The sequence below is a fragment of the Callorhinus ursinus genome, unplaced genomic scaffold (assembly GCF_003265705.2).
Source record: "Callorhinus ursinus isolate GAN/ISIS: 27379988/994484 unplaced genomic scaffold, GSC_fseal_2.0 scaffold22, whole genome shotgun sequence".
Taxonomy (NCBI): Eukaryota; Metazoa; Chordata; class Mammalia; order Carnivora; family Otariidae; genus Callorhinus; species Callorhinus ursinus.
Window position 1 is genome coordinate 7,916,001 of NW_027397084.1, and position 13,221 is coordinate 7,929,221.

The 13,221-nt window shown below is 39.3% G+C and overlaps 1 protein-coding gene across 4 annotated transcripts in view; it reads left to right on the top strand.

Moving 5' to 3' along the window:
• Window positions 1-11,141: 11,141 nt before the first annotated feature.
• Window positions 11,142-13,221, top strand: part of CUNH6orf141 (chromosome unknown C6orf141 homolog) — a 60,606-nt gene continuing 58,526 nt past the window's right edge. For 2 of the 4 annotated variants that reach the window (XM_073905074.1, XM_025890727.2), the window contains exon 1: window positions 11,142-12,479. In XM_073905074.1, the coding sequence (XP_073761175.1) occupies window positions 11,491-12,096 (606 nt within the window). In that variant the 5' untranslated portion in view covers window positions 11,142-11,490 and the 3' untranslated portion in view covers window positions 12,097-12,479. Of the gene's footprint in view, window positions 12,933-13,221 lie in introns of all 4 variants that reach the window. The other 2 variants (XM_073905073.1, XM_073905075.1) reach the window with 2 other exon arrangements.

The window sequence follows — 13,221 nt, forward strand, 5'->3', positions numbered from 1 at the left end:
GATTTCTATAAAGGGATTTAATTACACATTGTTCATAAAGATTAAAAAATCAACTAAATATTTTAAGTAATTCACTGATTAAAGACAGGGCAACCCTTCAGTGAAACTCTACAGAACACCAGAAACCTGCTTGCTGATGTAGAAAAGATATACGTGATAATACTAAATGCAAAGCAATGCAAAGCAATGCAAAGCAACTACAGTGAAGTCTGCATTACCCATTTAAAATTCAACTGTGAAGAGAGTAAGCATATAGGTAAATAGTTCTGAAGGCAGCATAAAGGCTTTCACTGGGGAGAGAGGAGTCTTTGGTAACTGGCAGCAAGGATTTCATGGTGTGCCCATGGCTACACACAATGATGAAGTGAGTCAGCATGGGTAACATGCTCAGCTCTCTCCTCTGAGGCAGGTTATTTGTCTTGTTTTGCAAGTGTCTGTGAATTTCTGCAAGAACGAATATTCACTCTGCCAAAGACCAACTAGGGGAAAATGTAGAAGGACAATGGAGAATTCAATCTGCTCAAATTTGGGGAGGGGGTATTTACACATCCTTTAAAACAGAATCTCATTTAATATTACAAGTTTTGATTCTATTTATTTTGTATTTTTAATCACTAATTTTTGTTGGGTGATCTGAATTTTTGAGAAAGAACAGGAAGTAACTATGAATTAAATTTCCTTAAGTTGTCTGTGACAAAACTGAAAAGTTTTGTTATCCATTGCCTCTACCCTTAATAAACACTAGGGACAGGGAAAAGAAAAGAAACTGAATGTAAGATGGAATAGCATAGCACCACCTACAAAGACGGTTCTTTTCTTCCAGGCTGGCATGTTTGCACTAAAATTATTTCAGTGGGGAAAATGAAAATAGTGGAAGTATCAAATATAGATGGAAGGGTTTGCTATCTCAGTACCGCTAGAAATAACAGCATTGTTCCCTTTTCCCAAGTCTCTAATAGCCCATGTTTCTCAATCTCGCATAGAAACCTTAGCTCCTACTCTAAAACCCAATTACCGATACCCCCTTTGCTTTATTAACTCATCGTGGCCCTTACTATACCTGAAGAATGAGAGAAAAGAGGGAAAGTAACAGCTCTCAGACCCTGCTTTTTGCTTCGCCCCCTCTTCCCTCAGCAGTGCTGGTATCATGTATGTTACCAGACCTGTTGCAATTTCTTTCACTTCTGAATTGAACTCTTACTTTTTAATGAATTTTTTTTTCACGTCCTCTTATTCCAGCCCTTGCGTGGGGAAAAATCACAAAAAAAGAATAGCTAACATCTGGGTATTCCTCTTACTGACTTATGTTCAGCTTTCTCTTTTGCTAACAGATCGACATTTTTCCAAGGCAAAATAGGCTCTAGGTTTTAAACAGTGTTAAGAAGCATCGCTCCTATTCATAGGAGTATCAGACGTTGGGTTATTATCATGCAGTGATTTCAGCGAACACTAGATGTCAGAGTTTAACTCTCGATGGTTTCCCAAGGAGTGAGCCCTTGAATTGTTTGTAGTTGTCTCATTAGAAGTTTTGTTGCATTTTGCTCTATTTCTTCTCAGCAGGTTCCCTGGATCAGACAAGTTTATTCTAGGGCTTATGTGGAAAATAAATACATGAGAATAGCAATACAAATCCTGAAAAAATAGGGTAAAGGAGGAGATTAACCCCACCAATATTAAAACATACAAAAAGATTATATAAATATAGTATAGTAATTGGTACATGATTACACAGAACAATGAGATAGAAAAAAATTTAAAGGTTCAGAAATAACCACAAGTATCTAGGAAAGTTTAAAACAAGATCAAAAATGGCATTTCAAATCACTGAGCTAAAGATGGAATTTTAAATAAACGGCAATTTATTTAAAGGGACAACTGGATAGCAATTTGAAAAGAAGTAAAGTAGGGCACCTGGGTGGCTCAGTTGGTTAAGCGACTGCCCTCAGCTCAGGTCATGATCCTGGAGTCCCGGGATCAAGTCCTGCATTGGGCTCCCCCCTCAGCAGGGAGTCTGCTTCTCCCTCGGACCCTCCCCCCTCTCATGCTCTCTCTCTATCTCATTCTCTCTCTCAAATAAATAAATAAAATCTTTAAAAAAAAAAGAAAAGAAGTAAAATAAAGTTGGATTCATACCTCACACCTTATACTAGGATAAATTCCAAACTGATCTGAAATTAATTAACTAATTAATTAATTAATAGACTTTTTAAAAGTCACACAAATACTAGAGAAAACATGGTTTAGTTTCTTTATGACCTGGTTGTGAGAAAAACCTTCTGAAATTCAGAAACTCCAAATTCGGAAGTAATAAAAGAAAAATTTTTAAGTTTGATAAATAATCAAATACAAATGAGGAGAAACTATCTACAACTTATACCACACAAGCAAGAAAGAATGAGAAAAGTATATATCAACATAGACCTCTGCTTATTTTGCAAACAGAAACACAGGAAAATTAAACCAGAAACTAACTTTTTTTTAAGTGACCTCTAAGTAATGGAGATAGGAATGAAGATAAGACTTCTCTGAATATATCCCATTTATATACTTTTGCCTTTTAAACAATGTATGAAATTGGGACATAAAAAAAATCTAGCTCAGAGAGAGAGATCAAATATGATAAAATATTAGTGAATCGAGGTGAGGGGTACAGTTGTTTATTATACTATTCTTTCAACTATTTTTGTGTTAGAATCAAAACTACAGGTACAAAGTGGCAGATTTACAGGCAGCTCAAACTGTACAAATGACAAACAAAAGTCACCACAAATTTAAATATCACATTTTATCTTTTTAAAAGATTTTATTTATTAAATATAATATTTTAATGCTAAATATTACATTGAAGATGTTAACTTCTCATTTTTTCTTGACTAGGGATTTCTTCTTTACCTTCTCATTGGTTAAATCCATGACTAGTAATTATTAAGAAATATTGAATTTGCAATGTTTTACTCTACTCAAAAACTTTAAACCCAGAAATAGGTGACAATTTAGGTCAGCGGTAGATGCTGGGAACCTGAGAGGCAAAGAATGTGGAAGTAGAAACAAAGAGTCGTCAATGAGAAAAGAAAGAGGAAGCAGGGCTCCAAAGGGGAGGGGGAGAGAAAGATAAATATGATAGAAATAGAAAACTAGTTAATTCAGCAATGATGTCAGGCACCATTCTGGTATTAGGGATAGGGCAGTAATAGTTATATTGCAGTGAACAAAATAAAGGAAAATCCCTACCTGCATTCATTCTAGGGAAAATGGCATTTATTGTGTGGTAGGCACTGTTCCAGGGACTTTACATATGCTAATTCAATCCCAACAACAACCCCAGGGGATTAGTGCTATTCTTACCCCACTTTTCAGGTGAGCAAAGGAAGGGTAAGTATGTTGCTAAAGTCCCACAGCTAATACATGGCAGGGGTAGGACCTAAATCCAAGGAGGTTAACTCCACCACTCACACTCTTAAATTCTGCCCTATATCACTTTAGAAAGTAAGGAAGGAGATGCATAAAAGACAAAAAGCAAACAAAAAAAGGAAAAGAAAGTGCAGAGAAGAGGTAGAAGAGACACAAAGCATAGAGGAAAGGATGGCTATCAGGAGTATTAAACCGAAAGGGGGCTGGGGCCCCTGGGTGGCACAGTCGGTTGAGGCTGAGTGGCTGACTCTTGGTTTCAGCTCAGGTCATGATCTCAAGGTCATGATCACAGGGTCCTGAGATCGAGCCCCACATCGGGCTCTATGCTCCATGTGGAGTCCGCTTGGGGATCTCTCTCCCTCTCTCCCTGTGTCCTCCCACCCTGCACTCTCTATAAATCCTTAAAAAATAAACAAACAAATAAAATTAAATTGAAAAAAAAACGGAAGGAGGGCTAAATTCCACGCCTTTCTTAATGAATTTATGACATTGAAAATAAGAACATGAAATTGTCCTTAATATAAGAGCTGAGGAAAAGGACAGAGTAGAGCTAGGTGGTGGGATTATTAATGACCAAGTCAACCTACTTTACCATTTTACTCAAGCCTTGCCCTTGAGAGGTGAATTATGAAGTATTTATAACAGAAAAAGATTATTACTAACAGTTACTTTGAGTTCATGAACATTCCAGATCAACCTGTTTGCAGACTTGCTAAGCAAGAGACTGTATTTTCCACCCACTCATTGCTTTGTTGATATAATGTAACACATTATAACAGCTAGACATTTGGGGAATGAAGTCTTTCTGGATGTAAAATATTAAAGATTTCCATAGTTGCCATACCCTTACCCAGAGCACATGTACATTAATAAATATAATAATGTAATGGGAAGAAAAATTGCCTTGTTCCCCCTTAAAAGTTTTTATTATAACCTAATCAAGATTGGGTGTTAAGATCATGACCTTTGATTTACTAACCCAAATGATTATTTTATTTGAAATAATTCATAAATATTAATTCACCCACGTTGAGTCAAAGATTAAATTATCTCTGGAAAACACTACATGTTGCTGTAGAACAGGTCAACTTTTGTTTATGCTCAAGATGGTTATACGGCAAAGAATATGGGTTCTTCATTATCATCATTAAAGACTGACTCAATCACAAATGATTCAATTTCCTGTTTAATAAGTTGCTTAGTCATACTCAATAAGAGGGCTCAGGCTTATATCTTGATCTTTGACAGGAGAGAATGAAGATGAATATACTTTAAAACTGTGGGTGATGCAGGCAGCTGACACTGAATTGCAATTTCAAAATCTCTTTTAAGCAGCTACTACTCAGAGCTACATGAGTCAGCCCTTGCAGTTAACTGACAAACCTGGTATGCATCTTTTAACTCCAAATTTCAAAGTACCTGGCCAACATTATTTAGGGGCCACCACCTCTCTATGGAGTGAAAAGATAATAGGCATAAATGTTTCATTTACGTATATGTATATATATAAATAATATAAAAATTTTACATATATATATATATATATATATATATATATATATATATATAACAAGTTAGTCTCTGGCTACATATATTAAATAAATGTAAGGCTCTTTTTTCTTCTTCCAAGGACACAAATATTGGTCATTCAAAATTTAAAACAAAGATCTCATTTTTAAAAGTTTGCCTCAGTTTCCATTTTATCTCAGACTCCTGGGCTAAGCTGCTTGATATTCACAGAATTGCCACATCCTCACCGTTCCTCTTCCTCACTCCCCCCACCCCTCATTTATAACTACCAACATTTCCTCCTATCTAGTCCAGGATGATGAGTCTAGTTCTCATTCCCTAGCTCTAGCCTTTGACTTTTCCCTGAGGACCTCATTAAAAACATTGCTTTGGATTCCCAGTTCTAAAAAAAAAAAAAAAGAACTTTAAAAAATTAAATTAAAAATATATTTCAGACTTAAATTTGATAATCCGAAACCATACAAATCCTAGAAGAGAGTACAGGCAGTAATTTCTCTGACATTGGCCATAGTAATATTTTTCTAGATATATCTCCTGAGGCAAGGGAAATAAAAGCAAAAATAAACTATTGGGGCTACATCAAAATAAAAACCTTTTGCATAGTGAAGGAAACAATCAACAAAACTCAAGGACAACCTATTGAATGGGAGAAGATATTTGCAAATGACATATTTGATAAAAGTTAGTATCCAAAAAATATAAAGAAATTATACAACTCAATGTCAAAAAAAAAAAAACACAAAACAAAAATTAAAAGTGGGCAGAAGACATGAACAGACATTTCTCCAAAGAAGAAAGATGGCCAAAAGACACATGAAAAGATGCTCAAAATCACTAATCATCAGGGAAATGCAAATCAAAACCACAATGAGATACCACATCACACCTGCCAGAATGGCTAAAATCAACAACACAAGAAACAACAAATGTTGAAAAAGGAACCCTTTATGCACTATTGGTGGGAATGCAAACTGGTACAGCCACTGTGAAAGACAGTATGGATGTTCCTCAAAATATTAAAGAAGAATTACTGTATGATTCAGTAATTCCACTACTGGGTATTTACCCAAAGAATATGAAAACACTAGTTGGAAAAGATATATGCACCCCCTATATTTATTGCAGCATTATTTACGCTAGCCAAGATATGGAAGCAACCCAAGTGTCCATCCATAGATGAATGGAGGCAGATGTGGTATATATAGATGATGGAATATTACTAAGCCATAAAAAAGAGTGAGATCTTGCCATTTGCAGCAACATGGATGGATCTAGAGAGTATAATGCTAAGCGAAACAAGTCAGAGAAAGACAAATACCATATGATTTCACTCATATGTAAAATTTAAGAAACAAAACAAACAAACAAACAAAGGAAAAAAGAGATAAACCAAGAAACAGACTCTTAATTATAGAGAACAAACTGATGGTTACCAGAGGGAAGGTGGGTGGGAGGTGGAGGAAATAGGTGAGGGGGATTAAAGCATATATTTATCTTGATGAGCACCGATGAATGTATAGAATTATTGAGTCGAGCCACTATATTGTATTCCTGAAAGTAATACAACACTGTATGTTAACTATACTGGAACTAAAAATTTTTAAATATATTTTTCAGGCTTCATAATTTTCAAAATGTTACCAGAAGAATCCTTTCATTTGATCTTCACAGCAGCCTTGGGAAGCAAGTGGAACAGACATTATTTATACCTTCAGATGAGAACATAGGATTGGAGATGCTGGGAAACTCACCCAAGAGAACATGACCTGCCAAAGTCTGAGAACTCAGTCCAGTGTGATCTTTGCACAGTCTAAGTTCTCCAGGTCATGAGAACCTCAGCTTTCAAAGGAAATATGATTGAAGTCTCTTTTAAAAGGCTGATAGTTTTCAAGATCCAGGCTGGATTTTATTTATATGGAATAACCTCACATTATTCTCAAACCTGTGCTTTGTGTTCATTTCAGCAGCTTGTTTGTTCCTTCTTGTTTTATTCACTCAACTTGTATACAGTCATAGGCTAGGTAGGATGATGAAGATCTTTAATGCCATGCCTAAGAGTCTGACTTTAGTTTTGTAGCTTCAGGGATTGGAAAGGAAGAGACAGAAAGAAAAAAAAAAAGTGGCACCTGCAACATTTGGTTAAATATTAGATACGTGGGGTCGGGATAGCTTCTGAGGGAAAATGAAGATAATTGAATCACCAGTCTTACTAATCTTTGAAATAAGGAACAGAGAAAAAGAGGACAGATTTAAGAGACTAAATGAAGAGTTCAATTTTAGGTACTTTGGAACCATGGAACATTCAGAAGCTGTGTCCAGTAGAAACATATTTCATTAGGTTAGACTGTGGTAAGAAACAGATCCCAAATTTGTTTTTTTTTTTTTAATAACAAAAGTTTGTTTCTTGCTTAGAATATGTATGACTACAGCTCTGTTCTATTTGTTGTCTTCATTCTCTGATCATAGCCAAGATAGCAGCATTCATCAGAGGCATGCCCAGAGCCAACTTTGCAGTGACTCTTCAAGTTTTTGCTCAGATGCATCCGATGTCACATCAGTTTACATCCTATAAGCTGAAGCAAGTCACACGGCCAAAGTCAGCATCAGTGGGGTAAGAAAGTGTACTCCCATAGAGGGAGCATTGCAATTCCTATGGTAAACAAGCCAGGAAATATGAACCTCTTTCAGGAAAATGAAGTAAATAATTTGAGACAATAATACAATCTACCACAAGTTTGGAAGTAAGTGTCATGGTCTATAAAAGAGATAAATTTGAGACTCACTAGTGTACAGGTTGCAGTTGAAGCCATGGGAATAAAGTCATAGAGTATTTTAGACTTGTGAGAAGAGAAATGTCAAGAACAAAACTATTTTCTACATACACCTCCATATATACCATTGCACCATTGTTCATAATGTTGCCTTATGCAGAATGCCCCATTTGTCACTCTCATATCTAAATTCTGTTTATAATAGTGTGGTAGACATTAGTATGATTTTTTTTTTTTACCTCTTCTTAACAATACTCTGACTTGTTTATTGGAGTATCAGCTCTCCCTACTGCACAGTTTTGTTAGGTGGAAAGACCAGCTGTTTGCTTTTCCACTGTAGAAGCTGAGGGGGCCCCAAAGGCTTCTTTGACTATATCTTCCCTTTTACTGTCCTATATTGTCAAGGGGTAAGTAAGTTGCATAAACTCAGCCAGTTGGGTACTTCTGAGTGAGAATTTGACTCCTGAGTAAATGCCACAAGGACAAGTGAGAGAGTTGTTCATTCAATCCAGCAATGGAATCTGTTCTTATAGCACCAACTTCTATCCCTCTGCAACAGCTTGGATCCCTACCCATTTTAAAGTCAGTCCTTCTGCTTTCCCAGCAAATCTGTGAGCTCTTCTTCTGAACAACAATATCCTTATGATAAAACCTATTTTCCTTAAATCATTTAAAGTTGGTATACTAGCCAGTTCAGGTTTCCATAACAAAATACCACAGACGGAGTGGCTCAACGACAGAAATTTATTTTCTCACAGTTCTGGAGGCTGAAAGTCCAAGATTGGGGTGCCAGCATGGTCAGGTTCTGGCCAGAGTTCTCTTCCCGTCTTGCAGATGGCCACTGTCTTACTGTGTCCTCACATGGGAGGTGGGGAGCGGGGGCAGATCTGTCTTCTTATAAGGCTGGAGTCCTATCAGACCCCACCCTTATGACTTCATTTAACCCTAATTACTTCCAAAGACCCCATCTCCTGACACAGACACATTAGGGGTTAGACCTGCAAGTGAAGGGTAAAGCTTCTAAAGGCCAAGGTACTAGAATAACTGAGAGGGATACTATATCATTAGTATTTAAAATAACATATGAATCTAATTGGCCAAACAGGAGGGACTGGTCCCTGGGAGACTGGGCTATTAAGGACAAGCTTCTTTTGACCTTAGGAGGGTATAGCGTCTGCCATCACTTTTTAGATCCCAGGTATAGAAATTGTTTTACTACTCATCAATGGCTGCATATTTGCCAAGTATTGTAGACAATTCAGAGAGGAAGTTAAATGGGTTCACTTTAGCCTTTTAGGCACTTTGAGATATTAAAGCGGGGGGTGGGGGGCACCTGGGTGGCTCAGTGGTTAAGCGTCTGCCTTCGGCTCAGGTCATGATCTCAGGGTCCTGGTATCGAGCCCTGCATCGGGCTCCCTGCTCCACAGGAAGCCTGCCTCTCCCTCTCCCACTCCCCCTGCTTGTGTTCCCTCTCTCACTTTGTCTCTCTCTGTCAAATAAATAAATAACATCTTTAAAAAAAATAAATAAAGCAGAGCAGACACCACTACCCTGGAGGCACACTGCCTATTTCTCTGTTTCATATTCTTTTTAGACCTTATCTCTTTGAAGTTTAACTTATTCTGCATTTCCTGTGAAAATTCTTTTATGCATTAATACAAACTTTTTGACATCTCAAAATTCAGGTGCTATATGATGGGTGAATCTGTTTCATTTCTCAGCAAATAGGTTTTCCCCATTCCACATTCCCACTCTAATCCCTCACCCAATCTCCAAAGGAAAAAAAATTAAAAGTAATAATTTTTTGGTTTACATTATATTTTCCTCAAAATACAAACACTTTCATTGAAATTCTCTCAATAGTCCTGCAAGGATGGAAAATGCAGTGTTATTGCTACTTGAAAGCAGCAAAAACAAAAAAAAAAGGCTTAGAGTTTATCATGTAGATTTTTGGTGATGTTTCTCCTAATGCTGTCCATGGACCACTAGCATCAGAATAACTGGGAGGCTTGCTCAAAATCCATACTCTGAGTGCTACCCCAACTCTATAAGAACAGAATCTTTCAGAGCAGAGTAAGGCATTAATCCTCAGGTGATTTTTGTGTACATTAAAGCTAAGGTATTATATCCTACTTTTGGACAAGGGTTTGAAGAATGAAAACTTCAAGAGGACAAGCAATTTGGCTTATTCTCCCAGATGTCCCCACATCTAGAATATTGGCTGACATTCATTTATCACACATTCAGTAATTACTGGTTGAGTAAATGAACAGAAAAGAACATGAAGTCATAGGCTTAAAATAGGACTAACAGGAAATAGGAGGAACCATTTAAACATGCTAGAATCCTGGCTCCACTGTTTATTGGTGCTTGATCTTGGACAAATACTTAGCCTCCCTGTTCCTCAAAGTTCTCAAGGAGACTATAGTAATAGTACAACTTGCACAGTTTGTTGTGAAGAATAAATGAAATTAAATATATAGAGTGCTTAGAACAATTCTGGTCTAAAACACTTAAAAACTTTGTCATTTAACAGTAACCAGCCCAAAGCCAGATGGATCTGACCTAGATTTTCTCACTCCTTCAACACTTATGTGAGTGTGTGTGTGTGTGTGTGTGTGTGTGTGTGTGTGTGAATGACTTGGCAAACATCAGAAGGTCCTCTCTTTCCAAAATATCTCTTTCACCACACTACTTGGCTCTTTCATATAGGGGTAGAAATTTCCAACATTGCAGTCATTTTTCTAAAGTAGATAGGAAAACAGTGAGAGTTTGCTAGTAAAACAAACACCTGTTGTTACTAAGGATGGACTGGCGATCCCAAACGAAGCTCCCCTTTTTTCCATTAGCTATAGTTTCCCCCGTTATCTCCAGCCAAAGATTAATGTGTCAATGTGCTCGCCAATGAGCAGATTCCAAAAGTCTACCCAGAAATACACCCTTTTTATTTTCTTCCAGAATTTGAGAGACATACTACTTTTAACCGCTGGGGTTAAAGAGAAAGGGAGTGGAGTAGTGAAGGGGTAAGTTTAAAAAACGACGTGAACACAAAATTTTAAATCCTGAAGACATTCATTTAGCGATTTGTTTTTGTTTTGTTTCTGTTCGATCCAAAGCACTAAACCCCTTCCTGGAGTAAGCATTGATAATAACCGATGTGAAGACAGGAGCGACCACGGTCCCAACAGATCCTGCATCCCAAAGGAAGAACAAACCAAAAGCCGTTTTCTCAAAGTCGGCTCCCTAGATCTACATTGGATAATCTTGGCAGCAAGGTAGGGATGAATTTGGACTGGACACGAAAACTTTTTCACAAGAATTTGATTAAGTCGGATAATTAAAACAAAAACCAGAAAACTTCCTTGTTTCTTCACCTGGGAGGCGCGTCCTGGGAAAGAAGAGGGCACTTTGTCGCGGGCATTTCAGGTGGGGGCGCTGTGCGAAGTGTCTTTTGCGCCTCTGTCCGGGAGAAAAACAGAAGGTGAAAATCGAGTAGAGCTGAGACGCAGGAGGGCATAGAATGAGAAATACGACAAAAGCAGCAGAGCTGGGGCGAGGGTAAGAATGAGAAAGAGGCACGACTGCCGGGCTGTCAGGCTCTTTGTCTTTAAAAGGCTAGCAAGGCCCAGGCGGACGGGACTGGGAGGCTCCGAGCGACAGGAGGCGGGGTCAGCACCGAGCTGGTCTCGGGCCGGGCGTGCCTAAGAAAATCCTGCCCGTCCCGCGCTTTCCGAGCTCAGCGGGAGTTTGCTGCGTGAACCGCTTAAAGAACCAACGAATGAATGAGCCTCCTACTGGACTGGGGGCCTCGGGGCCCCGCGGGGCTGCGAATCTCGCGGACGCTCCGGGCATCGTGGGGAGCGCCGAGTCCTTTCCGCGCAAGCTGGGGCGCGGGTCTCCCCTGGCTCCTGGTGCCCGGAATCCCGCGGTGGCGGGGGCGGCAGCGGGGCCGAGGGCGAGCGGAAGCCGAGGCGGCGCTCCGGGGAACCGCCCGGCAGCTGAGAACCTGGACTGTGAGCCGTGGGTCAGAGAGAAAGTGCTCTTTCTTCTGCACCCAGAGAGATGGTTGGGGACTCCAGGGGACCCTGCACGGGAAGAAGTGGCCAGTGGGGAGGACCTTTTCCAGGCGGCCGGAGAGGACCGGAAACCCGACTGCCCGTCTCTCTTAACACGAGAAAAGCGAATTTCTCGCAGCCGTGTAGACGCTCCTTTCAGAGCCCTGCCGCGGGACCCCGCATCCCCACCCAAGTCCGTGCTCGTGCGGATTGTGGACTATCATATGACAGAAGAAGTCCTGTGGACCTCATGGACGAAGGGCCAAATGACCGCACGGACCGAGGAGCACTCCATGAGCGCCATCACTTTTCGCACCAACAGGGAGTGAAGCACCAGGCTGTGGGGCGCCAGGACTCCGGAGAACCCCCGGCTCTCCCTGCATAAGGAGAGGCGCCCCGCGTCCACGCCGCGGGGAGATCACCTCACGGTCCCCAACGACTGGATTGCCCGAGGATATGAAACAGGAAAGAGGAGCCTGAGGAATGTTGCGGGCTGGTGGATGAGCAATAAGCCTTAAGAAAATGCTCTTCCGGGAACGCCAACCTGTAATTAACCAACGGCAAGGACCTTTTATGAGGCTGGGGCTGCGCTGCAAGGGGGCAGATGACACCCCAGACAGAAAGAAGAACTGTGAGCAACATAATACCTCCTTTGTGTCTTAAATACTGTGACGGTCTCGGGACCTAAGTCATTGGTAAAGGGGAAAGAAAGGTATTTTCAAATTGGTAAATTGTGGGCCATTTGAAATAAGAAAATGTGTTGTTAATTCTCACTTTGCAATACATCTCAACTGATCTCTTTCCCTGCCTCCCCACTCTCTCTTTAAGACCTAAAATCAGAAGTGAAGTTTTGATTCAAAGGGAGTGGGAGTAGATGGGGAGAGAGGCTTGTTTTAAAGCTGAAAAAGAAAGTAAAAAGGAATGGGAAAATTAAAATAAAGCAGCAAGTAAACAAAATCTTTCCTTTTTACTTCTGATGTGCACATTTTTCTTTTTTTCATTAAGTGTTAGAAAAAAATAATAACTAGAAAAAGAAGAGGGGGAGAACGGAAGACCCAGCTCTGAAGTTTAAATGCCATTTAAAGGGGCTTTACTACCCCCAAAGTATCTAGTAAAAATGCTTTTTATCTGGTTTTTATTTATTTTAATATTTTAAATATGGCAGGTGAGTCTGATCTAAAGGTAGATAATGTATAGTTTGCCATAAAATAGTTGTATATCTTACTTCTGTCCATAGTCTCTTATTAATAACATTTGTATTCAGAACCGGATTGAAAATACATCTCTCTTGACGCTGTTGGAAAAAAAAAAAGTCTCTTGTGCTATTGAAATAAGGCTTTTTATTTGTTCCTCTTTTTTATTAAACACCATTTTTATTAACTCTGTAGTAGTGTGGTCTGGTTTGGGGATCTGTGGAGTATTTGGTTAATGCAAGAACTAACAAAGTTAAGTGG